General features: G+C 39.8%; 1 protein-coding gene across 2 annotated transcripts; it reads right to left on the bottom strand.

Moving 5' to 3' along the window:
* Positions 1-774: 774 nt before the first annotated feature.
* c1ql4b (complement component 1, q subcomponent-like 4b) lies at positions 775-22980 on the bottom strand. 2 transcript variants are annotated; one of them, XM_030421575.1, is made up of 4 exons: positions 22941-22959; positions 22339-22574; positions 20480-21839; positions 775-4206 (listed from the first exon to the last, which is right to left on the bottom strand). In XM_030421575.1, exons 3-4 carry the CDS (start codon positions 21026-21028, stop codon positions 4027-4029), a joined length of 729 nt encoding a protein of 242 aa, XP_030277435.1. In that variant the 5' UTR covers positions 21029-21839; positions 22339-22574; positions 22941-22959; the 3' UTR covers positions 775-4026. The 2 variants fall into 2 exon arrangements, with proteins under 2 accessions (XP_030277435.1, XP_030277434.1); XM_030421574.1 differs by having other exon boundaries at positions 22339-22980.
* Positions 22981-26311: the final 3331 nt, after the last annotated feature.

Below are 26311 nucleotides of genomic sequence, written 5' to 3' on the forward strand. Positions count from 1 at the left end.
CCTAATGCCAGCTTGTTAGTCAAGTCACGCAGCTTCAAAATTGGATCACGAGGTAAAAACACTGGATATAACTGCGATATTATCTGTGTATTCATATTAATTTACATCCTTGAGAGGAACCATCTGTTGAGATGCAGCGCTCAGACACAACCAATACCTCAGTAGTTGAACAAATCAAATGTTTGGGTGAAGACCAGCGCGGCAAATACGAATCCCGATGGCAGAAGGCTTTCATACAAGATAACACACTGCATTTGGAAACTAAAATGCAGGTGTCATTTGGCAGGAACGATCATATAATTGTGACTGACAGTGTGAAATCTATTACTTACTTTGGCGTATGATGTATTATCAGGCTTTAACTTCTACATTAAAGGATTTCATTCTTGATCTCAGTTTGACTAAAAGTTCAAAAATCTTCCTCAAATTAGATAAAATATCTAAATTTTTCCAGCATGGCCTTGAAATGCTGGAATAAGTGTGAGATCTCTCTTGACTATGTGTATAGATATGCTAATCTATAAGCATGTTATACGATTTGGAAAATAAAGTGATAACTTTGCTAAATAGCATCTTTAAAAACATAACAAACTGCTTTTCAATAAAAAAAAAACATTTGTTGGATTCTGTTTTCAAGTTGCTTCTTTCATTTATTTTCCTCTTTGCCCCTTTTTTGCTGTTTTGCTTCATTGTGTTTATTATGCTCAGTTTACAGAGTTCATGTAAATATCAACAAAAATGATAATACAACAAAAAAAAATGTCCACAAAGTCAGACAATTTACCACATTATTCTTTATCAATGGAGGACATAACAAAGACATGTCAGGTAGGTGATTGTTGGCTCTAGTCGAAGTGCTGGAATACATTTGTCAGCTGTTTTAAACCTCTGCTAAAATCTTCAGATCTCTGTGATCATAAACAGCGATCAATCATCACAACAGATGCCAACGCCTGCCTGTTGAGTTCTTGGTTTTCCTGCAGAAAGAGATTAAGAACGCAGAAAGCACTGGGTTTACTCTGGCTCAGTGACAGCAATATAAACCCGAATTTTCTTCTTTTTTTTTTTCATTGTGTTTTGTTTGTTTTCAAGGGCAGAGAAAAATCTATGTTGTTTTCATACATAACAAATACACACAACTCAGATTGCAAAGTACAATGACAACAATGAATCCACACTGCTCGTGAACAGAGGTAACAGCGCCCGGAAAACACACACAGGAGGATGCAGCGTGGCGCAGAGTTTATGTAAAGCCACTCAGAGTGGATGCGTGTGTACAAAACACAACGTCGGGGCGGCTTTTTCACACACAGCACAATAATGATGAGTTCATCGGTAAAGTTCACAGCCAGATCCCATCAGGGTACAGTCATGCTATCTGGATCTGCGCCACAAGTCTTTGCTACACATTTTGTCAAGTGTATTATTGGACCAACACAAAGCTCTCTTCATCCACAGATGTGCTCAGAGGATTATATTGTACCCGTCTACATCATGAAAAAAATAGAGATATTTATTTATATAATAATTTGATTACATAAACATTTCATATTTTTGCACATTTTAATTCACACAGTGACATGCTTCTGTTGTTCACTCCCACTGGTGTTTCCCACCACACACAAATAAACCTCAGTCTCCACTTTAGGGGCTTTTATTTAGAACAGTAAGTTACATCCAGTTAGATAGAAAGATGTCCTCAGTCGGCAACTGCACCATCAAGTGAGTGACAACATTTTCACTGACTTGCCATGTTGAAATACAGATTGCAGTTTTTTTTAACACACGGATCAGAATCTTCATATAGTCTGGACTCGACAAGACAAACCTCATGCATAAAAAATAAAAATGAAAAAGAGAGTGTAAGGCACAGAAAACCATAGGTATGGCATATGGCAGTAAAACATTGACAACAGTCACCAGCATTTCAAAAACATCTTCACATAAGAACTTTAGTGGTAAAATTAAAGGAATAGTTTGATCCTTGGTGAAATACACTTTACGCTAGCAAATGCAAACGTATGTAAACCCGCTTAAAAGAAGTGATTGACATCTTTCCCATTGCCAGACGAGTTTGCCTTTGTGCTTTTTATTTTTTACTTGTGTGTCACGTGTGTTGAGCAGAAGACCTTAAACTTGTGTTCAAAGACTTAATCAATAACATTCTGAATTAGACTCATTCCTTTCTCATCTCTGCAGAGAGTTGCACGTCAAGGATCGGGTACCAACAAGGAAGTCAGTAACAACATTACGGCGGCTACTTTTTTGATATCTTTTATTACCAATACTAATGTTTTTATCACAGCCTATTGGAGCCGGACTCATTTGACATAGAAGTAAAGGTTGATTGTACCCATAACCATTAAAGACTGAAGCCAGATTTTTATGGGTGTTTTTGTCCAGTGTGACAGGGGTACTGCAGAGAATTAGATGAGAAGTTCGATACCACTCTCATGTCTGCAGGGTAAACGAGACGCAACAGCCAGATGCCAGTTAGCTTAGCTTTACACAAAGACTGAAAACAGGAAAAACAACAAGTCAAATCACTTGCACGTTATTTAAAGGTGTACGCATATTGTATAACTGCAACATGTGTCTTCAAGGAGAGACTGGCTGAAATTCTGAACTGATTTAAACCCTTTTGATTCCCATTGCGATCAGCCAACACTTCATACAAACCTCTTCTTTTCTGGTATAACTCAGCCCTTATAGGTGCTAAGCTAAGCAGCTGTTGGCTGTGGCAGTAGAATGAGAGGTTGGTTAAGAGAATGGTATCAGTCCTTTCATTTAACTGTTGGCAAATAAGCTTATTTCCTCAAATGCTTATCTATTCTAACGACTATAATAACTGATGCTCAAAGACAACACTCATCCCTGCCACAGCTGGTCACTCTGCTGCCGCCTGGCAAGAGATACAGAAGTATCCACTGCTGTACCACCAGAATACAGAGCAGCTTCATTCCTCACACTGTGGGACTCCTTAACTCATCCACCCACTCCACCACAAAATTTTATTTATTTTTTTATTAGGACTTGTCAGTCATCCATTTCTACAGTAGCATAAAGGGACTACAGTGAGCGTTTGGTCATACAACCCTGTGTTGTGGACTAATAAATAACTAAATCTTGTATCTATTTCAATCCTACAGCAAACTATAGATGCCAGGTGTGAGTGTGACTGAACAGATGAGGCTGTAGAAGAAGCCTCATTAGCAGGACATGATGAGGCTCAGTCATAAGCTCTGGCTCAGGCAAAATCTCAAAGCTAAACCTCAGTATCAATATACTGTGTGTGTTAAGGGACTGTTACCGACAACTTGACAGCCTCCTCCCTTAACAGGAGCCGGAGGCCGTGCAAGTCAAACCAACGGCAACGTGACGCTCTGACGGCTCAACACAAACACACACATATGCTTGCACATGGGGCATAAACGCAGACATACAACACACTGGATTATGTTACACGGTGTCGGCTGTATTATCAGCGCCGATCAATATATTCATGACTTTTTTTCTCATTTGGAAATCCATCTCACAGTGAAGGGGAGAGGCTGCAGCCAAGTACACACACACTTCGATTTCCAGTCTTCGTTCAGAGATCATTTCAGTCGATTTCAGACCGACCGGTGGCTGAAATGGTCATCTTATCTCAGTGCAACAACTGATAGGAGATCTTCAGTGCGTGTGTGCACACCTGTGTGTGTATGCATGTGTAACAGATGTTAATCATGTGCTGTAGTCATGCTCACACATACTATACATGGCGCAGAGTGATAATTACACAAGTGTGTGTATCAGAAGTAAGTGTTAACTAGTGATATATACAAGACTATATTCATTTTTACACAAATTCTCTTCCAACTCTATTTGTTAACTGTGATCATGTTATTACATGTGTCGTGTACTGAACAGCATTGAAATGACAAATTACATCATGGCCGCATGGTGTGTTAGATGCAGAAAGGAGAGGAAACTTTTTTTTTGCTTGATTACAGAGAGAGAGAGTATATAAATGTGAGTACACTGTCAGTCAGGGTAGATGAGGAAGCCAGAGAAGGTGCTGTATTTGTTGGTGTTTCCGCCATGTACTTTGCCCCCGTCGAGCTGTACGCACACCTCGTCTCCCACATCCAGGTGGAGGATGACGCTGTTGGAGGCGTAGTCGTAGTTCTGATCTGCATCTTGAGCAATTGCACTGGCCCTCACCTGAGAAAGAGACAAACAATGTCAATAGGGATAGAGACAAAGTAGAACATTGCGTTTTGTGGTATATGTTTAGGCAGCCCAGTAGCCAAAAATGTTAGTAGTAGACATTTCTGTAAACCACTGATGCGTTCAAATTTGTACATGTCATAGTTTATGTACCATATTGAGATTATATGTCCTGACTTTCATATCTAGAGGTGTGTAGCGGAGATGCAGGCGACAAAGCAGCCAAGGCGGTGACCACAGTTTGAGACCATGTTTCAGCATTTGTAATTGTGAAATCATTGGATATATTTGATGAGGGACCAGGATGTTCCAACATTAGTAAATATGACACTGCTGGACAATTTCCTGCTGTTTGTGGCAACCAAACCAAGTATTTTTAATGAGATGATGGGACATCTCTCCAGCCATGTTTGTGGCAACCACAACAGGTATTCAAAGCCAAAACAGGATGTTTTGCTAACCCTAACCAAGTGGGTTTTGTGCCTGAACCTAACCAGACAAGAGAGAAAAAAAAAAAAGTTTCCTAAAGAAACATAAAGTTTATTATAGACAATAATAATATGAGTGATAGAGTGAAATATGTATGACAAAGGTCACCGGCCCAACATGAAACAGGGTGTCACGCTATGACTCATAGTTAACATCTTGGCCCCACAGGGGTACCTTATATGTTGTGCTGATATTAAATATCTTTAAATCTCAACATTTCATATGTCAAAGACTTGATGCTTCGACCACAAGTTATGTCTTAATGGGGTAAACACTTCTTCAGCAGTGCAGGGCAAACTCTCAGTTGACATTATGATATAGTTTAAGGCTTAGCAACTTTTTTTATGGTGCAATTTGACTTCCAGCAAAAGCTTCTATACATTTTACAAAAATGCAATATTGAGAAGGATGTTGGTTGGAGGAGGAATGTGTAGCTTTTAAATTTGGGGTGGTTACATCTTTCTATCTAACGACACATTGTAAGAACTGAAAATATTTTTTTTACTTTTCATTGAACTTAACTGAACCGAAAAAACGTGTTTTTGTTCGTTATGATTCGTCAAAGCAGGAGACCTTCCTAAAATGTTGACATTATTTCAGGACTTTCATTTCAATAAAGCTTTGAATTGAAGAATTACAAAACTTAGTCAAATTCATAATTATACAAAAACAACATTTTTCAGTTGCAGGTCTATCAGATTGCTTATCTGTGAGCACATCTATTTGTATGTGTGTACTGAAGATGAATATTTTATTCATAATTTATTAGTTTCATCCATGAATCTTGCAAGCCTCAGCTCCCACAATCCTCTCTGCTCTTACTTGAATCGCTATTCCCAAAGCACTAATCATCACCTGCAATGGAGGCACGTTCACCACAGCCATCTAAATGTTAATGACCAGGTTGAAGAAACACATTGACAATTTCTATTTCATATGGATTGATATGAACTGATACACAAATATTTTTTCAATATGAAGAAAGCAGGTATTATGTCATCCAGTGATGAAATGCAACCCATAAATGGTTAAATTACAAAATTATCAGGTTGGTTAATCAGAATAATCTCACAGAAATTGGCAATTTATTTCAAATCCATCGTTTACATTAGAGGCTCATAATAGCTGTATATTTGCCATCCTATAAAAAGGATCCCACCCACAAGCAGTCTCTGAATTTATTGGGTGCCATTTTGTCTCCTGTTTCATTCTGTGGTCTTGGTGTAAAGTCATCAGTACAGATGCCTTCCTGTCCACTGGTCAGATAGATGAGATGTGCAGTGATCTTTGGCCTCAAACTTCCATCTGAGCACAGCCTCTCTGAGCCGCTATCAATTTTTCCAGAGGATTGTTACATTCACACCTGATCCACCTGTTGCAGATAAGACCCTGATGGGGATTGCCGGGATGGCATCGTGGAGGACATCAGTTCATTTGTCCCTTCATTACAGCAAACACAATGAACACGATGACTTACGCATACTGACTGCCGATATATGAACATTTGTTTGTTACAGCTGAACCACGACAAATTGTTAATCAATATTATTATCTCCTAACACTTTCTGCTGTTGAGCTGTGTAAATGGTCAGCGTTACACTTGTATGTAAAACTTATAAGCCTGTTTAAACTACTTTAAACAAGTTGTAAACACAATTATTGCTGAGGCACCTTCAGCTACACCCTCTATTGATTTTGGACCATGTCTTTTATTCCTTTTTTGACATTATCCCGTTTACCTTGCTATTTATATCCTGTTTGTATCATTATTGCTATTGCACAAATTATTGCTCTATATCTTTGTTGTTGTTATACTTACTTTCTATTTTGTGTGTACTCATGTTGATTTATTTACAGTACCGTATCCCTGCTGTTCTCTGCCTATTCCCTTTTATACCTTACTGTTTACATTTACAACTATTTTACTGTCTATATACCATATACCTTATTTGCTCTATCTGTAGTTGAGTCTCTCAGCCAAAGAATTTCACCTTAGTTTATTCGTACAATGGGGGTTACAATAAACATCTTGAATACTGAATCACTATGCTGTACATATATATATGTATATATATATATATATATATATATATATATATATATATATATATATATATATATATATATATATACATATATATATATATATATATAATCACAATATAATATTACATGAGAAAGCCTTGACAGTTATTCTATAGCCGTGTAATTACCAAACAATTCGATAAGCAGCCCTATGAGACACTTCCAACAAGAGCTTGACAATATGAGCGTTACAAAACTAGCATTAATGTCTGCCATATTCAAAACCAACACACTGAAGATATCTAGTGTGACGATCACAGAACCTGAAGCCTGACACAGTTTCAACATGTAATATTTCCTAATGAGTCATCCTTCACTCTTTAATCTAAGTGTGGACAGATTTATGTTAGAAGAAACCCAGAGGATCTCTGATTAAACATGATGCCGGGTCTGAAATGGTCCCGCCAGCCATTTAAGACAAAGTCATTACATCCGACAATGACTGTACATGTTTACATAACAGTTAACACTTAACACAATGAGGCCCCCATATTCCAAGATCATAATGCTCCCATACATGCTGCTATTAAGGAGAGGTTTCATTAAGACCTGGATGACGACCCACACAGATGATATTATGTTATTTTCTTCCAGGGAATAACAATCCCACTCCCGTATTCAGCATTTTTAAATAATCAAAATCACTATTTTTTTTTTATCTGATTGCAGATAAAATGAATTCTAATTCTAATAAGTAAGTAATATGCGATAAGTGCAGCATTCGCCAATGTAGTGGGGTCAAAGTATAAAGTAGCAGAAAATTTAAATACTCAAGTTAAAATAATACCTTAAAATTGTAATACAGTACTTAGTTACATTTTATCACTCTAAACATTACATTTAATATACTCTTCAATTGTTTTTCTGTGCAACAATTCTCTATTTGTAACTATACATGTAGTGACATGAAAGTAAATGTACTTCCACCACTGGCAAGTGTGAAATAAGAGCCACAAATAATCAAATGCAAACATAAACAGAAGTATTGGTGTTTCCCTTATTTTGTCTGCTCACATTCTAAGTTTCAAAGACCAAGTAAGTTATTATTAAGTTTTTGCATCCAATGAGCAAATCTGCTTATAATAAATGGCACCATCATTGGGTAAGTAACCAACTATTCAGGCAGACCATCCATTTAATGATGGAAATTAAGTACACAAATGCATAAATATTAATGAATGCAACTCTGCTACCCTCACTCCATCCTTGTCTCCGTCTCCGGGTCTGACTGAGGATATGGTCCATCATCTCCACCAGCCATCAGGCTTCCCTGACTCTCTTGTGATCACTAAGACAAATCAAACAAGACTAAACTACCCATTTCTCCTCATCCTCCAATAATGAGTTTTTCCCCCTCCCATTTCATCAATTCAACTCAATATATTTCCCCATACAAGCATCGCTTCCATGTAGAGAAGGTGAATATTTTCATCCCCTCCTTCAGACAGAAATGAATCAATACATTTCCTTTGTTTTAATTCTACGCACATCACTCCATTAATTGTTGTCTCTCCCTCCACACCTCACGGCCCTTCCATCATCCCTCTCCCATTCGCCACCCCATTGCTATCTCTTCATTCTGGACCAATCTATCCATCTTTTTGTGTCCTTACACGCCAATGAGATGCAGGTCACGCACACATTTTCTCTCCCCTGCCATGGCAGTGTTGGCGGGAGCAACGACTAAGTGTGTCCCTGTCCGGTCTAAATCGGATTGATTAACGGCGCGCTGCTGTGGCAGGTCTCCTGAGGACCCCCTCCTCCACACGACCCCCTCTGCCTCCTGTCCCTGCCCCCCTCGCAGTATCCCTCCCTACCTCCAGATGCATCAGGGCAGGCTATACACGGCTGCAGGATACGGTAATTGGTAGTCGGACAGCCATGGCAGCTCCACCACCTAATAGGTCCAACTCCTCAATAACTCCATACAATCACAATAAATGGGGGCACAGGATAGGCTACAGTGGTCAAATGGGCCCATGAAATACTAGCAGGAGGTCAGGATAAGATCCCCCTCACACACACTCACACACACACACACATTCATATACTCCATCCTGACAAGAGTAGCTCTCTCTCCTCCTTGTTTTTTATGAATCTCAAGTGAATACCTGAGGAAAAAACACATGGCGTATGAGACATTTTGTTATCTTATACTGTTAGACTGCTTTGCTCTGAAGGGACTGAACAGCTCCCATGAGGAGACCTAATAGGTTTTAGGAAAAATATAACAGTAAAGAGATTCTGACATCTTGTACATCCAACATCTGTCTGCATGGTTGAATGGCAAGATTCCCCTGACAGTATTTTTCAACTGAGTTAAAGGCTGACAGGCTGCTGTAACTTGCTATAAATTTAGTATGAGATTGCAATTAAAGCTGGTTTTCCTCTATACACGTGCATGGCTAACTTTATTACAACCCCTCCTATTAAAATATTTGATTAAACTAAATGCAGCACATTAAAAACAGACTGCTGAATTCTGCCTTTACCTGCATCACCCTTGTTTAAGGGTCACAGCAAAAGTTGCAGCAGTGCCACCTCATTGAAATGGCCTTTAAAACATCAACATCAGCTAATTATATTTGCCAGCCAAAAGGACAAAGTGTTATTTATGGCTTTAAATGGTTGACTTCCTTATAAGACACGTAGGTCTACTTAGCTTCGACTAGGACAGTGGAGGAGCTGACATTTAATGCATTGTGTTTATGATTAATTCATGGTCACGTTCTCCTCCTGTATATACAGTAACCCAGTGGACAAGTTAGCTATCGTATACATTTTATGCACATATTTATAAGAGTGTGACATTTAAAAGTTATCACATTGGACAGGATTATCGCCGCAGTGAAATATGAGGTAATCATGAATTAATAGTTGCTCTCAGTAAAACAAACATTAAGACGGGAAACACCTCTGGGTTAAATTGTTTATATTGAATATTTCTTAACATCAAATGGAAATTTAAATACAGTCCTAGTGTTTTCTAAAATGTTGTGTTTCTTGAAATGGCTTGCTTTGTATATTGTTTGTAATGAGACTCAATTTTATGTTTAAAATGTCATGTTTTGTGAAATGCTGTGTTTTCCCAAAATGTGTTGTGTGTTTCTAAAATTGGGAAATGTCTTTTATGAATTTTGTCAAATTTTGTTGTTTTCAGAAATGTGTGTTTAAAATTTCGTGTTTTCTAAATGTTGTGTTTCTTTTATGAAACATGTTTTTGAAAATGTTCTTTTGAGAAATGGCGTATTTTGTGAAATGTTGTATCTTATAAAATGTTTTCTTAAATGTCTTACTTTACCAAACCGTCTTTAAAAGTTCCCTTAACAAATAATTGTATTTACTTATTTTTTAAGTGCATACGTGTTCCTTTACTAGTGCTGATAACACATCTGTGATTTTAATTAAACAGAATTTTGAGTGATAGATTTTTTTACTTGTTATTGCTCATTTTTGTGTTGGTATTTTATTCAAAAGCGTCTGAACACTTCCACCGCAACTGTGGATTATATTATAATGTCTTGGACCGAGCCTGAGCTGGTGACATCGCAGAGTTTTGTGACACAGAAACCAGCGCTGATGAATCTGCGGATTCGGCTGTCAGCAACAATCACAGTGAAACCTTGTTGTCTTAAAGTGGGCAGGAGGCGCTGGGGCTTTGGGAGTGAAAACAAGAGGGAGAGGCAAATCAGGATTATTGTCAACAGCGGCAGAGATTGATAGCGACAAGGGAGTGAATTTCTGTCTGTTGGCCCAGCGCTGTTCTGACTTGATCTGCTGCTGTTGGGGAGAAGGGAGACCCGCAGGACAATAGAGAAGATTACACTGCCTCCACTTTTCATTAGGGGGGCAACATTAAATGGGGAGAGAGAAACAGAGGGAGAAAGGGGGAATTTACAAGGAAATAATTCACTGACATTGCTAAATGCTCAATAAAATCTACATGTTCTGCTGTGTGCCACTGATTTGTGTGACATATTTAAGGGCTGACATACTGTATTTCAAATTTATTTAGCCAAAGATCTTCCATATTTTTTATACCTATCAACCCAAACACCAAATGTCTCAGCCACGTCTCAGATAAAAATGATGTAAGGGGGGAACGGGGTGAGGAGAGAGAAAGACAAATTTGGATGAGGACACACAGACGGGAGAGCAGCTGCATGCACTTTTAACAGTCCAAGCACAGGATTCGGGTAAAAGCAGCCAAAGTTGAGAGGGGCTTTGAGTGATGGCGAGGGAGCCTGTTGGATAACAAACTGATCAAGCATGCCTGCTTCAGAGAAGGCGGGGGGTTGGGGGTATAAATGAGGTTGGGGAGGTGGGCTGTCCATGTAGTGTGTTATTTTTTCAGTTTTGTTTTGTTTCGCAGTGGTGCCTTGATCCTCTGGTAATAAAACTGACAGGATTCATTCACTGTGATGTACAGACCTCTCAGAGCGAAGCGAGGTGATTGAAACGGGGTCTCTTAAACTTACCTGAGGGACCTCTAAGGGTGAACTGGGAGACTGAAGAAGAAGGGCAATTGAAATGGCCCTTTTTGTAAAAGTGTTCTCTCTGCCTCCATTCATGTGTACCAGCCTGAGGTATCCTGTTTCTATTATGCGGGTCGACGTGTAACCCTTCTCCTGCACTGCAGTCTCACACACTAATTGGCATGCTAGATGTTAATATTTTGCCATGACACTCAAGACCCAAGGTGTCAAGATGTTGATTAGAAAGTCTCTAATTGGCTCTAGACTGAAGCCTTTGAGAGGAGAGGAGAGGCTCTAATTGGATATAAATGGGTTCTGTGGACGGTCTACCTGCAGAGCATCAGCTTGAGCAAAGCCTCAGCTCTAAAGTTAAACTGTACTATTCCTTTATAAAATGTTGTTTACGCTCTTGTATAAAATCTGTGTGTGTTTTACACCTGTACACACACTCACAGAGAGGACACACAGCACTCATTGATCATTTTAAACCTGTGCACAGGTCAGAAGTTAAAATCCCTCTAATTCTGATGTACCACTTAAACATCTTAATAATCCAGTGCACATACTACCAGTGTTCATGTTGGCTCTGTCACTATCAAACGCTGGTGAAACACTGCTGTTTATGAAAGGGAGCAAATCCCGCTTCCTTGATGAGGAGAAATAATGATATAATGGGGAGGCAAGAGGCAAGCACAACAAAGGCGTGACAAAGCACAGCAACAACCAGCCGAGTCGTTTTTGTCGACAGGATATAATGGCCTCAGCCATTATACCAGAAACGTATAGTCAAGTAATGGCCGTGTGCATGAACAGGCGCATAAATGTGTGTGGAATCAGAAAAAGGACAAGAAGAGAAAACAAGGGCAAGCTGCAGGGTATATGAGAGGAATCTTTCTGTTTCGTGCAACAAGAAATGCTGTCTGCAAGGGTGGACTTTTATCCTCTATCACAAAATGTTCCCTATTATATTGTTATAATGTCTGACACTAAACCACTGCACCACACAGAAAATTACTTATGATTATAAATTATTCAGCCAACACACACAGACACACAGACACACACACACCATGGCTCCCAAGGTGCCAAAATAGAATAAATCTGAAACTGTCTAATAACACACCACATGAGGCTCATATTGACACCTTGTCTGACATACTGTAATTAGCAGCTTCCACCTCTCACATCACACCTACCTACTGAAGACGAGCTGTTTCCTTCTTCTAAGTGAGTCCAAGCTTGTCATCAGCACAACTTATTAGTGGAATATTTAATCATCTAATTAGCTCATAGGTCTTACTAGTTATCTTTTTATGTAAATACAAAGGAACATAAAAACAATGATGTGTAGAGTGTTTTTGCACAACATCGCCATTGCTGCCGGATGCTTGAGAGACAAAAAGACAATTTTTCCGTTTGATGAAAATTATTCATAGGAATTGAGCACCTCTACAGTCATTGTATTTTGATCACTGGCAGCAATTTCATGCTGCTCATTAAACTCCCTCATTTATATTTTCTATAAAGATGACTTAAATACTGTTACACACAGTACTGTGCAGCATGTAGCCAAAGATGCAAATAGTCAACATTTGAAAGAAAAACATGACTGAATGGTTAAAAACAATGGATTTCATGTTCTCTGTTGTATGAGTGTAGAACAGAAACATAGGAACCAGTGCAGTGTTTGTAATACCGACTGTTACAGTAGTATTCTGAATGTCGTTGCACCATCACTGACTCTGCTCTGGGATAGAAAACATGCTAGTGTTTTGAAAGGAGGTTTTTTTTTGTTTGTTTGTCTTTTGCATTTTGCATTTTGAAATGTAGAGAAATTGTATTTACTTTAAAGGACAACTATTAAGCTTTTTCATTTTTGTCCTTTATGTCAGTGTTATAAAGGTTCTTGTGCATGTAAAAGATCTTGAAAGTTAAAAAGGTCAACGTCCGCACCAACACAAGCTCCTCTCTCCTTCAGAAAACACTGCTCTTGAAATGCCTCGTCAGTAGTCCCACCTTTGATTCTGCGACTATGTGACATCACGCTACATCACCATGTCACACATTTGTATAATTTATGCCTAGCAGCTAGTTTGGCATGTAAAGTTGACTAAGCACAGCTGGTCTGTTGTTAGTGGTGCTGGCTCAGGCATGTATGATCCGACCAATCAGAGCAGACTTGGCATTCATGAGGAGTGTTTCAGGCAGAGGGGGGAGACAGGGCTGCAGTACTAGACGTTACGAGAAAACTAACGTGTTTTTGGGTGCTAAAGCATGTAAACCTGTTCTATTAGTAACTCAAAATAAAATTATGAACCTGGAAATGAGCATAATATGTCTCCTTTAAAGAAAAAATGGGGTTTTAAACAGAAACTTAATCATTCGGCTAATGGAATGACTAACTATATGTGTAGAATTATTCAAGCTTCAGTGGTAAAAGTTCATCATTTATGTAATGCCTTCTGTTTAGAGTGTTTTAGGACAGTGCATATAAATAAATAAACAACACTCTCACCTACACATCTATTATTCTATCCAAAGCGTTATTCTCCACTTAAGTTTATATATTCATCCATCTTTTCTTTCAACACCATGAATCGTTAAGACTGAGCCACATGTTGCACGTTTTGTAGGCTTTAATAAGATTCAGATTTGTCTATCATGTTTCATCCTCCAGTAGGTCAGATGCAACCTAATGGCACGGCCAGATAATGAGGTTACCATGTTCCAATAGCAGGTGAGTTACCGCAATACCACTATAACACTGATGTCATCAAAACTCTAGAGCGTGTGTGTGTCGCTGTGTGTGGGTAAGGGCTCTACAGACCGACCAACTGACCAACCCAGTTGGACCAGCTATAAATATTCATACTCCCACTCCATGCTCATCACAGTAAAGGGCAAAGTACATATTGGTGGTGAATTATATATCCATTGAAAAGGTCATCTACCTCAACACCAATCTTTTGATGAGTTATGGGACACGCGGAGTGAAGAGGATTCAGCTCTGCAAAAACTTGGTGTTCACTTGCACGTCAGCGAGACATTTCATTAACCAACAGAAGAAGATCAGCTGGTGACATGAGCCTGATTGGTTTCATATATGTCTGTCAAATGTCCAGCTACATAACTTTATCTGTTCTCCTCAGCTCCACTCTCTCATGTGGCCTCCTCTCTCGTCCCCCTCTGTCTGTTCTCCTGTGAATATCCATCCATCTCTCTCTCTCTGTCAGCCCTCCTGTCTGTGTCCTGCCTGATCCCTCCACAGGACGTGTCTTACTCTCAGCTCCCTTTGACAAGACATTGATCAGCACTGTGCATATCAGTCTGACAATTGTTGTTTACACGCACACACACCACATCCACCGCCAATGCTGCGAAACACATACACAGCAGACTTCAAGGGAATCCTTTGACATTTTAAGGAAATCTGCTCATTCCCTTTCAATGTACTCGCTCTCACACCTGTATGGTAATCATGAAGGTGTATGCAGCACCTCGTTAGCTTAGCATAACAGTATGACATGTAACCACCCTAAATATGGCTTATTTTCATCATCAGCTTTTTTTTTTTTTTTTTTTTTTACCAAATTAAACAAACAAGATCTAATGTGTTGATTAGCAGGTTCTTTGACATTTTGTCGCGTCTGTTTGTTCGCTGTCTGAGCGGGAGTTTGTTGAAGGGTTTTTATCAATTTGCCTCTCTGCAGTGGCTGCTGGCAGATGTGTTAACATGGTCACGGGGCCGGAGGTGTGAGGATGCAGTTAGAAGGCACCAAATGAAGAGAGAGAAATGGGCTTTTTCACTTATTCTACTGAGTCTCATTTACATGTTGTGGCTTCTTAGCTGGTTTTCTCATATTAACCGCGAAGACTATATTTAGACGTCACCTGACATTGTTTTTGAATGTGTGAGCCCTGCAACGGGACGGGACAACGATACAATATAAACCACATTAACCTAATAATCAGTGCTCTTAAAAGTACCCAAAAAGTCATACCTAAAATAGAAGTAAAGATATTGTGTTAAAATATTACTTCGCTAAAAAGTGCATGCCAATTAAATGGTACTTGAGTAAAAGTCTTTAAGTACGATGATATTAAATGTATGTAAGCGTCAAAAGTGCGAGTGAAAATAAAATTAGATCCGAAATTCAACATTTCTTATTGTCAGAATCAGTGTTTTGGTTTTCTTTTTTATCTGAATTGAGTATAAAAAGAAATCTACTACTTAAACTCTCATGCAGCATGTAATCTGCAAAGGTTACCAAATAAATGAAGTGGAGTAAAAAGTTCTATATATGTCCGCAAAATTAAGAGGAATGGAATTATAGAGGAGCAGAAAATGGAAATACGCAAGTAAAAGCAACAAATTTCCTCAAAATTTTACATAAATAGAGTGCTTGAGTTAATGCACTTAGTTACATTCCATTTCTGTTAATGCATTTAAAAAAACAGATTATCATATTCTGTGTTAAATATAGAATATGATCTGTTGAGGACTTGATGAAATGATAAGTCAAATTTCTTTGAAATAACCAATTCACATCTGTCATGTAACTTTCCCAACATATTAATTAGTGCGATTTTCAGGTGCTTGTAGGTAAATTTTGTACATTTTGAACAAAGCCAGGCTAGCTGTTTCCCTCTGTCTCCAGTCTTTATGCTAAGCTAAGCTAACTGACTCCTGCTACATAGTCACCATACAGACATAAGAGTGGTATCAAACCTCTCATCTAACTCTCCGCAAGAGAGTAATTAAGTACATTTCAAGTGTCAAACTATTCCATTAATTGTACCATGAGCACACGCATGTGACGATGTTTTGGACATGCAGGTGACTGCTGTGTGTTTTACTGTCGTACCTTTAAGTTTTCTGCACCTTACCCTCTCTCTTTTTATTTCTATTTTTTATGCATTAGGGTTTCTCTCCTTGAGTCCAGGCTACACATGACATGACATAGAAATGAATCCTCTCATCTAACATTTGGCAAGAAAGTCAAGAAGAGAAGGAACCTCTTCCAAATCCTTCAGTGCATGTTGTCACTCAATGGACCAAATCAAATCTACATAAACAATATATCCGCTCAGAAACAATGTAATAATAATAAGGTGCTACTGAGTGTCTCCCAAGTGACAAACTTTTTCAGTGTTATCCTCAAGGTTTTTGTCATTGACCTCACTGGTATATTCAAGAGCACTTGTCTATTAACAGGAGAGAAAAAAAAAACAGCGGGAGCAATGAAACTGTGAGGGCAAGATCAGCACTGAATTGGGTTAAATAATTTAGATGATGGAAAATATAATTAATGGGGAAGGAGTCAATAGCCAGTGTGGATGATTATAGTGTGTGTGTGTGTGTGTGTGTGTGTGTGTGTGTGTGTGTGTGTGTGTGTGTGTGTGTGTGTGTGTGTGTGCGTGTGTGTGTGTGTGTGTGTGTGTAAAGGAGGGGCACAGGTGGAGGGGAGAAGATCTCATCTAAAGGCTATGAAAGATTTAACAGCAGGAGGAGACAGGAATGACAATGTCTGTAAAGGCACGCAACAAACCAAGTCCCCCAATTATATCTGGCATTTAGCTGTCTGTCCTCTTTACACTTTATGCCCATCCCGTCAAATCGGGGAAATAGGGAACAACCATTTTTATGGACTTGATCAGTCACAAAAAAGATCTACAATGTAATGACACCTGTATTCTGGAAGTCAATAAAACCAAAGCTGTATGAAACAAAGCTTACTCGATAAGGAGCAGTGAAAGTGTGAACTTGGGTCGCAAATAAGTGATTCGTTTTTGGCCCAGAAACAGGAATTCATAAAGAAATGTACAGCATTGTAAATCAGAGGGAGTGTGAACTTTTCCCCAGTTGTTTTCATGAGCTATAGCACTTATATATTTCAGTTAAATAATGTGGCAGACCCAAATATTCAGTGATTCCAGCTTCTCAATATAAGGATTTGCTGTTTTCCCCTGTACTGTATCAGTGCAAATTTGATATCTTTAGGTATCACACTAAACAAGCAATTATTATATTTCCACCTTATGCTCTGGGAAAGTGTGTTGTGTTTTTTATTTATTATTTATTTTTTTATTATGCTTGTTTAAGTAGAGTTTTTTGTTTTTTGTTTTCTTTTTTACATATTAAAGACATCAAACAAGTAACATGAATTAATTAATAATTCAAGACAAGATGATTCTGATTTCATGATCAATATACAACTGCTGTGTCTGCCAGCATTTGAGTCATGCGCATAAACTAGACACCTTGCGTGCATAGACAAAGCAAGGATGGATTTTGGATGTAGTTCCTCTGAATGAACCTGAATGACCCAAGAGGTGAAGGGGCCCTGAAGCCCAAGTCATGGCGTGAAGTCACTACCTCAACAAGTCAAAAAGCAAAAGGCTATGAATCTGAATGAATCTCCAGCTGGCCATCCCAAAAAGGCGCCAGAATACAGGAAATCACAACTACCAACTTCAGACCCCCCTTCCGCCATTTGCACCAACTTTCATACAAATAGGGGGGGGGGGGTCCTTATGCATCTGTGCCCAGGGGGACAGTAGTTCATAATCTGTCACTGTATTAATACAATTTATAATGTAACATTATAGTGTGACATTTGTGTCAATAAATGTCAAGCACAGGTGACTCCGCGGTGGTGGGAGGGGGACCCAAATCAAATTCTGCTTAGGGCCCCCAAAAGGCTTGGGCCGGCACTGCCCCACACCATAGATGTACATTAGATTAATTATCTGTGCTGTGCCACTGACCATACATCATAGCTCTGGAGTTGGTCTCCAGGTGCTGCGTATTGGATGCTCCCTGCTTTTCTGGGAGAAGTTGACTACAAAACAAGTTTCGCTAAATTGTACATTTTAAGGGATGGATAAAGATGATGATGCTTCTTCTTCTTCCACATCGGTCCAATGTCTGATTCAAGGTGAAAACTTTTATTGCTCCATTTGTTTCCTGTCTATCCCTACATCGTCAACTAAAAACGATTTTAAAAAATCTGAGTAAGCTCACATAATGAGAAAGCAAATTGAAACTGGGCATTTTTCACACTGGATTAATGAAGGAGGTTTCGGTGCAAATTGTTGAGCTGTCCCCTCTTATTAGACCTCTTACTGCAGCCTATTTAAAGTCCTCTACGATGCAGATTCAGTAAAGCATATTAGTGAATAGCAGCCCAGTGAGGTGATAGTCTGCTCTAGTCTGTCAATTCATGTTCCATGTAAATCATTTGTAGATAAACCACGACTGTACCAACAAACACTCAGCCTGGTTTGACTGGGCTTGTAACAAAGCATGTTTTTTTTTATTTCTATTCGTCCTCTCTGGTAATCCCCAGAACGTCACTCTTCTGTTCTGCAGCACACATGTCAGAATCAGGGCTCCTCACCAGAGTGAGGGCTTAGTACTTCAAGCTTGTCATGGATCTCCAGATGGAAGCATTCAAGGCTTTTTTCCAGACATTTGTACTTGTTTATTTATTAGAGTTAAAGTCAGAGTTCCTCAGAGGACAGTAGCCAGCTGTTGCATTTTGGCTTTGTTCCACTGAGACATGGAGGATTGTTATCCTCTTGATCGCTTGGCTGTCACACACTCTCTCCCTCTCTTTCTCTCTCTCTCACTCTCTCTCTACCTTTTGTTTGCAAGTTGTACAATTAATTACAGTTTTCCATGTGAAGCAGTCCCACCTCTGTTTCTATTTTCATCTTGCCTCCATTTCTTCTAAATCAGCAACTGAAAAAACACTTTGTGATCAAACTGCATTATTGAAGCGAGGGTTGCTTACAAAAGTTGACATTCTGCTCTGAGTAAACAGCATTCTCTTTGGTGTATTAGTGGAACTTGCATCAGACTTTTCTTCGTCTAAATCTTCCTCACGATGCTCTCAGTGCTCTGTTGTTAAAACATTTTTAGTGGTCGTCAAACAAGCAACACCTGTGCCATAAAACAGAGTCTAATTCAATAGGCCTGCAATAAATACTACCTCTGCGATACTTTTAAAGATCGTTGACCCTGTCGCAGAGAGGTGTTGCCTACGACATTCCTTTAGGAGGTCTATTCATTTAAAGACTGTCTCACCAAGAACAACAACAGCATCAGTCAGCAAACGCCCAAAAAGCGACATGTTTATGTTCAAGTGACAAAGCCCTCTGGAATCTATCTATCTATCAGAAACAGGGTTCTCTGAGCAATCTTCAAGCCAAATTCTGCTGAATTGGGTGCTTCTCAGCTCAAGGATGACAAATGTTCAAAGGGAAAGAGGGGACTGGAGCACACTGATACATTTAGAGCCTTTAATTTTGCAACATTTAACAGTACTGTGTCTTATTCGGAGTCCAAGTGATCAAAGACATGAGGCAAAGTATTAAACCCAACCTAGATCAGGTGTGTAGTTCTCATTAGATCACTGGTAGAAATCTGGGATCTGTAGGAGTAATCTTGTCTGTTGGTGGAAAAGGGCGTGACGGTAGTCGCTTTTCCTCTGCATGACTCGACACTGCAGCTTTCTTTATTTTATTCATTGTGGATAGTACCTGGTACCTGGTCCTTTGGTTGGTTTTACCTCAGATGAGCTGAGACGATGTCACAAAAAGGTGACGTAAGAACACTGCAGACTACTGATTGGCCCCATTCTCACCTGAACACTGGGATGACAATCAGCCAAAAAGTGCCTGTCTTGTCTTGAGAGGGTACTATCTGCAGTGAAACGCGAAGTAGAAAAAAGTACATTGAGATGTGTTGAGACAAGTCGTACTTCTGTGCCACAAAGCCTGCAGAGGGAGGAAATCTTGGTGGATGGATGGCTCAACACTGGGCTTCGACAGGGGAGTCTGATGCTCCTGTACCTATACCTATATATCTATCTATCTATCATGTTCCCTAAGTTGTTATTATTGTAACTATGACGATGAAGGCCCCCACTTAACTAGGTTGTTTCTGTGTCTAACCTGACCAAACCTTAGAAAATGCTTTTGTTGTTCTGAAGGGGCAGTTAAAAACTTAGTATTTTGTAGTTAAATGAGACTAGATCATTTATGTTTCACTAGCTTGCATTATGAAAGTGTTTTTGTTTTGGTGTCCTGTACAAGGGATTTTCAACAATTTCCTTTGGTTAATATCTTTAAGAGTTTGTTATAAATGGCAGAACTTTCAGATCACAATATCGGAGGGAAACACACACACCGAACACCTGCGCTGACACACTCACCTGTCCGTTCTTCTTAAGGTCGGCCCACATGCTCGTCCCATCACCTCCTCTCATCAGGACATGGTAGGTGAAGTAGTAGATGCCAGGCAGTGGGCAGGTGAACTTGCCAGTACTCGGCTCGTAGTAGTTCCCTACATTGGTCACAACGTCGTCAAACTTCAGTATTTCACTCCCTTCGTGTTGCTTTCGGAGGCCTGCGTAGAAGGCGATTTTGGGACTGTAGACGGATGAGCCATATCCACCAGGTCCAGGCCCTTGTGGACCAGGTGGGCCTGGCTTGCCAGGCTCTCCAGGGGGCCCTTTAGGACCTGGAGGACCTGGAGGACCAGGAAGTTCAGGGCTCCCTCTATAACCCTTTTTGCCCCTGCCTTTTGGGAAGTCTGGGGGCTGAGGGGAGACGGCTGTCAGCTCTCCCTGTGGGGGGGTGAAAGTGTCACACACCATCTTGCAGCTCCCGAGCATCTCGTAATGCGTGCCCCCTCCTCCAGACCCTCCCCCCTTGGTGGTGTGGACCAATAGGGGAATGGCCACCAGCAGGACCAGAACCATGGCCACGCCGACGCCAGCCCCGATGACACGTTTCTTTCGGCTGAGCCGGGAGGCGGCCAGTGTGAGGAAGTCCTCCTCCCCCTTAGCTGGAATGGTTGTGCCGGCCAGGCTGAACTCTGAGTAGAAATTAACTAGTGGATTGAAAGGGTGTAGGAAGGAAATGTATGATTGTGTGGGGCAGAGGAAAGAAACAGGGGGCTATTTTAGGAACAGCAAGTCTATGAGGGGAGAAAATCAGAAGTCGGGGGGAGAATGACGAAAAGATTTTTCCATTTCTCGATGTTCAGTACATTTGTTTTGTATCCTTTGTTTGCATGAATCTAAAGATAAAGGCTCATTTTACAAGCCAAAAATAAAATATATATTCTATATCTCAGTTGAGTTGGCAATTTTACTTTTTCTTTTTTTTTTTTTTTATCCCGCTTTGTGGTTGTGGAGGCTCCAGCAAAAAGCTTTCAGTTGCTCAGGCAGAGAGCTGTCAGGTGGGGTCTACAGTATTCCCACTGGAGTTCATCTCACCCACCACATATGGGGAAGGGCTCTTTACTTGCCTGTCCAGGGATGAGAGGAGAAGAACGAGGAAACTGCTAAATATATGCTCTCTTCTTCCTTCCCCCCTGCTTTGATGGGCTCACACGTCTTTCCCTTTCTCCTGATCAGTGTTGTTTGGTTTAGATTTAGCTCAGCAGTCTACTCCACCTTTCAAAGCACAGATGTGTTGCAGGTCATAAAAAGGCTAAGTGAACTGAACGTGGAAACCCGTGTTTTAAAAGCAGCATGGATGAAGCGGGGAACATTTTATCACAGCGATCTAGAAGGAAAAGAGGACACATATATATAATTAAATAAGCAATCAGGGACTCATAAAACCAAAACCCTTTGCTATAACACCTGTGAACTCTTAACCTTAAATATAGAAGAAATATATAACAGATCAAACATTCATGTCATTAATAAATATTTGAATTTGCATTCAACAATTTAAATAATAAAATGTTAGATGCTAGAGAAAAGGGCTCGCTATAAGTTAAACATGTATGATTATTGATAAAAGTAAAGACATGAAATATCATTAATATTAAAATCAGAGGAGCTGGGTTCACAGCTGCATGTTGATATTGTAGTAGTGTAGGCCCATATGCTACAAACAACAAAAAACACTCTAATTAATAAGCTACAAATTCCCTTTTTAATTAAAATAGTGACCTGAATTTTAAACACTGGTCCGGATTTAATCAGAGCAGGATGAGAGAATGAATCACCAGAAAACTTTTGACAGTCTACAAAATAAAAAAAACACATCAGCTCACCTGTTTGTTTGTTGGTTTGTTTGTTTCTTCTTCTTCTTCTTCTTCTTCTTCTTCTTCTTCTTCTCCTTCTTCTTCCTCTACTTCTTTTTCTCAGTGGTTGTTCATGCTGCGGGTTCGGGTGGACACGCCGCAGAGAAAAACTGGTTCCAGGACCGGGATGAAATCCTTCCCAAGGACTAACTGAGCGCTTTTCTCTTCACCGTGGCATCGGGTGAAGTTGCGCTGCGGTGCAGAAACTCAAAGTCGCACGCACAGACAGACAGACACACACACACACACACATACACAGGCACACACACACGCACACACACACAAACACACACTAATATTTAAACTTGCAGCATTTCATCCAGGACTCCTGCTGCATGGCGGACGGACCGCGCCGTCCGAAGATGCTCGAGGCGTCGCTCACAGGCAGTCCGAGCAGACACGGAGGATATTAAAACAACAAGTGTGATGAACAGTATGAAGACCAAGTGGCTCCTCCTAATAAAAAAATAAAAAAATATCACATATTCTGACGAGTTACTTTGACAGACTTCCGGCGTGCACAAATCCCGCTGCAGAAAGCGACTTTATTCGGGGAGCAACAGTTCACTCACTTGTTGTTTCTCCGTCCTGCTTCTCTCTCCTCAGCATCTGCCTGCCACCGCTCCCCCCCGCCCTCACACACACACACACACACACACACACACACACACACGCACACATACACGCACACCCATCCCGCGTGTGACCTTTTCACAAACCAAACGACTACATCTGTTTAATAGTTCAATCATAGGTTGTCCATTTCCGTTCACAGACTGAAGATTTATTGGCACCGCACAACCAAAAAATTATATTATTCTTACAGCATCTCCATTCGACGCTACAACACGTGTCATTTATTCTAATGTATCCTCCAGACATTAGATCATAGAGTATGTCATATGATGAAATGTGATTTTTTCTTTCTTTCTTTTTTTTTAGGTATGACTGAGATCTACTTGTGTTGTGAGCCGTATTTGCCAGAACAGCAGGTGTGAGGAGACAGGAGTGTGAGTAAAGCGTGGGTTATCCAGATGTGAGAGTGACACACATCAGGCAGGATGGCGGAGTGGAGAGGATGAGGTGAAAGGAGGAGAGGGGTGTTCTCCGGCTTGTTGTCAATGTGTGCGTTTCTGTAGCTTTCAGACCTCGTTAGGGATGAAAGATGTATCGCTGCTGACAACCCCCCTCCTCCTCCTTCATCTCCTCCTGGTCTCTTATTTATTTAGTTTTTTCTTTCTCCTTTCTCTCTCCCTGGCTTTACATTTATAGATTCCATTAATTCTCAAATTGGACATTGTTTTTGTTATTTCTAATTGAATGTTATAGAACAGAGGCTCCTCTGAAATATTAGATTTGTTCATGTGGTTCTCTTCCTGAAATTACAAACACATCTGTCCTGCAAGAGTGTTTTATAGATAGAATGTTGTACTTGTATGTACTGTCAGTTCTGCCTCTTATTTATGCATCTCCCAACTTTACTGAGAGAGAGAGAGAGTAGCAGATATTGAATATGGATCAATAGATCACTCCCCAGAATGCATACTGTCAGCCGACTGAGCCCTCAGGCAGATACCAAGCCTCTAGTCACATTTGCATTTGGAGATAGAAAATAACTACTGCTTGTCGGCAAGTGGGAAACCGTGTGGTCGAAACTGGCAGATGTGAAGCAGAGAAGCTAAAGAAAATGTCTGCGTTTGTGAACATGTGCTTGTACGGCATCGGCTTTCAGCCGCTCCTGTGTGTGCTTGTCTGGCAGTGCTTCTTTATGTGACTTTATGGCATGCATGTAAGTGCCCACATGCATACATATGTGCACACATACACATGTAATTTACATGTGGGCTCCGGCACACTGGTGTCACACTCTGAGGCTCCCTGCATTTAAATTATTATTGCCAAGAAGGGAGGACAATTTAGAGAGAATGAGGTTTTTTAAAGCCCCATGAAATATTAACTAAGCCGATGAATATATAAGCTGTGAAGCGATTATATCTGTCTCCGACCCTGTTTCCTCATGATATATGATATCTATATGTTCTTGTCTGCACTGCATCATCCTCGCCTGTGTTTAATTAAAGCTAAGGTTTGCATGAACAAACCGTTTGATCTTTGCTTTTGGTTTGTACAATACTCAGTCTCTTCTGTGACAAAATATAACCTCATAATCGGTTATTATTCTGTAATGTGGCACATCTCCTCTCGTGTCCTCGACTCTGATATCTCTTTTCTGACCTTCAGGTGTCCGAGCTGCAGAGGTGTAATTGACATGAAGGCTATCCAGGAACAACCAACTGGAGGATCTGGAGACCTGATGGTTACTGTGTTAAATCTTGGCTGTTGCTAACTGAAAGGTTCTGACTCAACCACGTCAATAAGCCAGAGCAAGAGAAAAAAAACTGAACCCAGCTAGGCTCAGGGCAGCTGCTTGTAAATTGGATGATTTTTCTAGGTGAGTAAGACTTATATATAATGTATCACAATTTGTCATTAGAATCACAAGCGTGGCCATGAAGCCGAGTCAAGTCAATTCTATTTATACAGCCCAAAATATCAAATTTCCAAAATAAAAACAAAATCAAACCCCTTCATGTGGGAGTAAAAAACTCACTTGAACAGAAAAAAGACGAAACCTTGGAGAAAGCAACAGAGGAGAGTTTCCTCAGGCAGTCAGTGTTGTAAAAAGTAACCTAAAAGTCATACTTGAGCAAAAAGAAGATACTGTGTTAAAATATGACTTTGGCAAAAGTGAACATGACTCATTTTAATAGTACTTGAGTAAAAGGCTTCAAGAAACTGACATTAAAGCTTCTGTAAGCTGCACGACTCATTTTTTATTTTTTTTTAAAGGCACCTCTCTTTCGTCTTTTCAAGCATTTTTCTTTGCTTGGCCTGTTTAAGCAGGAGATCCAAAATTCAGCATTTTTTTCTTTTGACCCTAACTGCTACAATAATTTAATTCAGAATTATAGAGCTGTATGAAGAATAGGGGAGTATTTAGACCACTAAATCTTTTCTGAGGCACAAAACCTGAGGACAGGCCACACAGTAGGCCACACTATATACAACAGGCAAGGCCATGTTTGTTTTGTAACAGATTGATTGAGTAACAGACAGAACAATTCACTATACCTCCAAAAGCAGAGTAGAACTCATATATGTGACGCCAGTTTATCATGTAACTATATATATTTGATTCAAACCATATATCTCGTTCTTTGTCCTGACATGAATATGACCTTTCCACTGTGTTGTGTTGATGGTTTTACATCCTGCTGTCTGTCTTAGACCACAATCACAAGATACATCTTAAGCTGCCAGACATTGGTTGCAGTTCCACTTTCTACCTTCACTTCTTTTTTCTGTTTTTTTCTCTTACAGAAATAACTTAATAAATAACCACGGAGACAGTTTGTGTCAGAATCCATGTTTATGTCTCACCAGTGTTAATTTCCAACGCAAATTAACAGTGGTACTGGTGATGGTGTGATGGAAGGTGATGTGTGTTTGGAAGCAATTACATAAAAGAGACTACGAGGAACTCACAGTGCACCATATAAGTTAGTAGTCTTGTTTGTCCTTTTGAAACTGTTTTGTTACCTCCACCAAGGAGATTATGTGTATTGCTTGGCTAATTTGCCAGGCAGTTTACACAAGAACTACAGAAAAAAACTTTTCAAGGAATAACATGGGAATCTTGATGAAAAAAAACAGGTGGATATAGGTGGCTGGTATCTAAGAGTGAGTAGATTTTGATGTGGATAAAGGGGACTGTTGCATCTAGGAGATGGAGTTTCTTTGTTTTCATTACAACCCTGTGATAATTAAATTATAGTTATTTATCACATTATTTAAACATGATGATGCATAATTGTATATATTGGCATTTGCTTTTTTTGCTGTTCAGGTGAAAAAGTGGAAATCAACGTAATATTAATCCTTA

Source organism: Sparus aurata, chromosome 6, assembly GCF_900880675.1.
Source record: "Sparus aurata chromosome 6, fSpaAur1.1, whole genome shotgun sequence".
NCBI classification, from domain to species: Eukaryota; Metazoa; Chordata; class Actinopteri; order Spariformes; family Sparidae; genus Sparus; species Sparus aurata.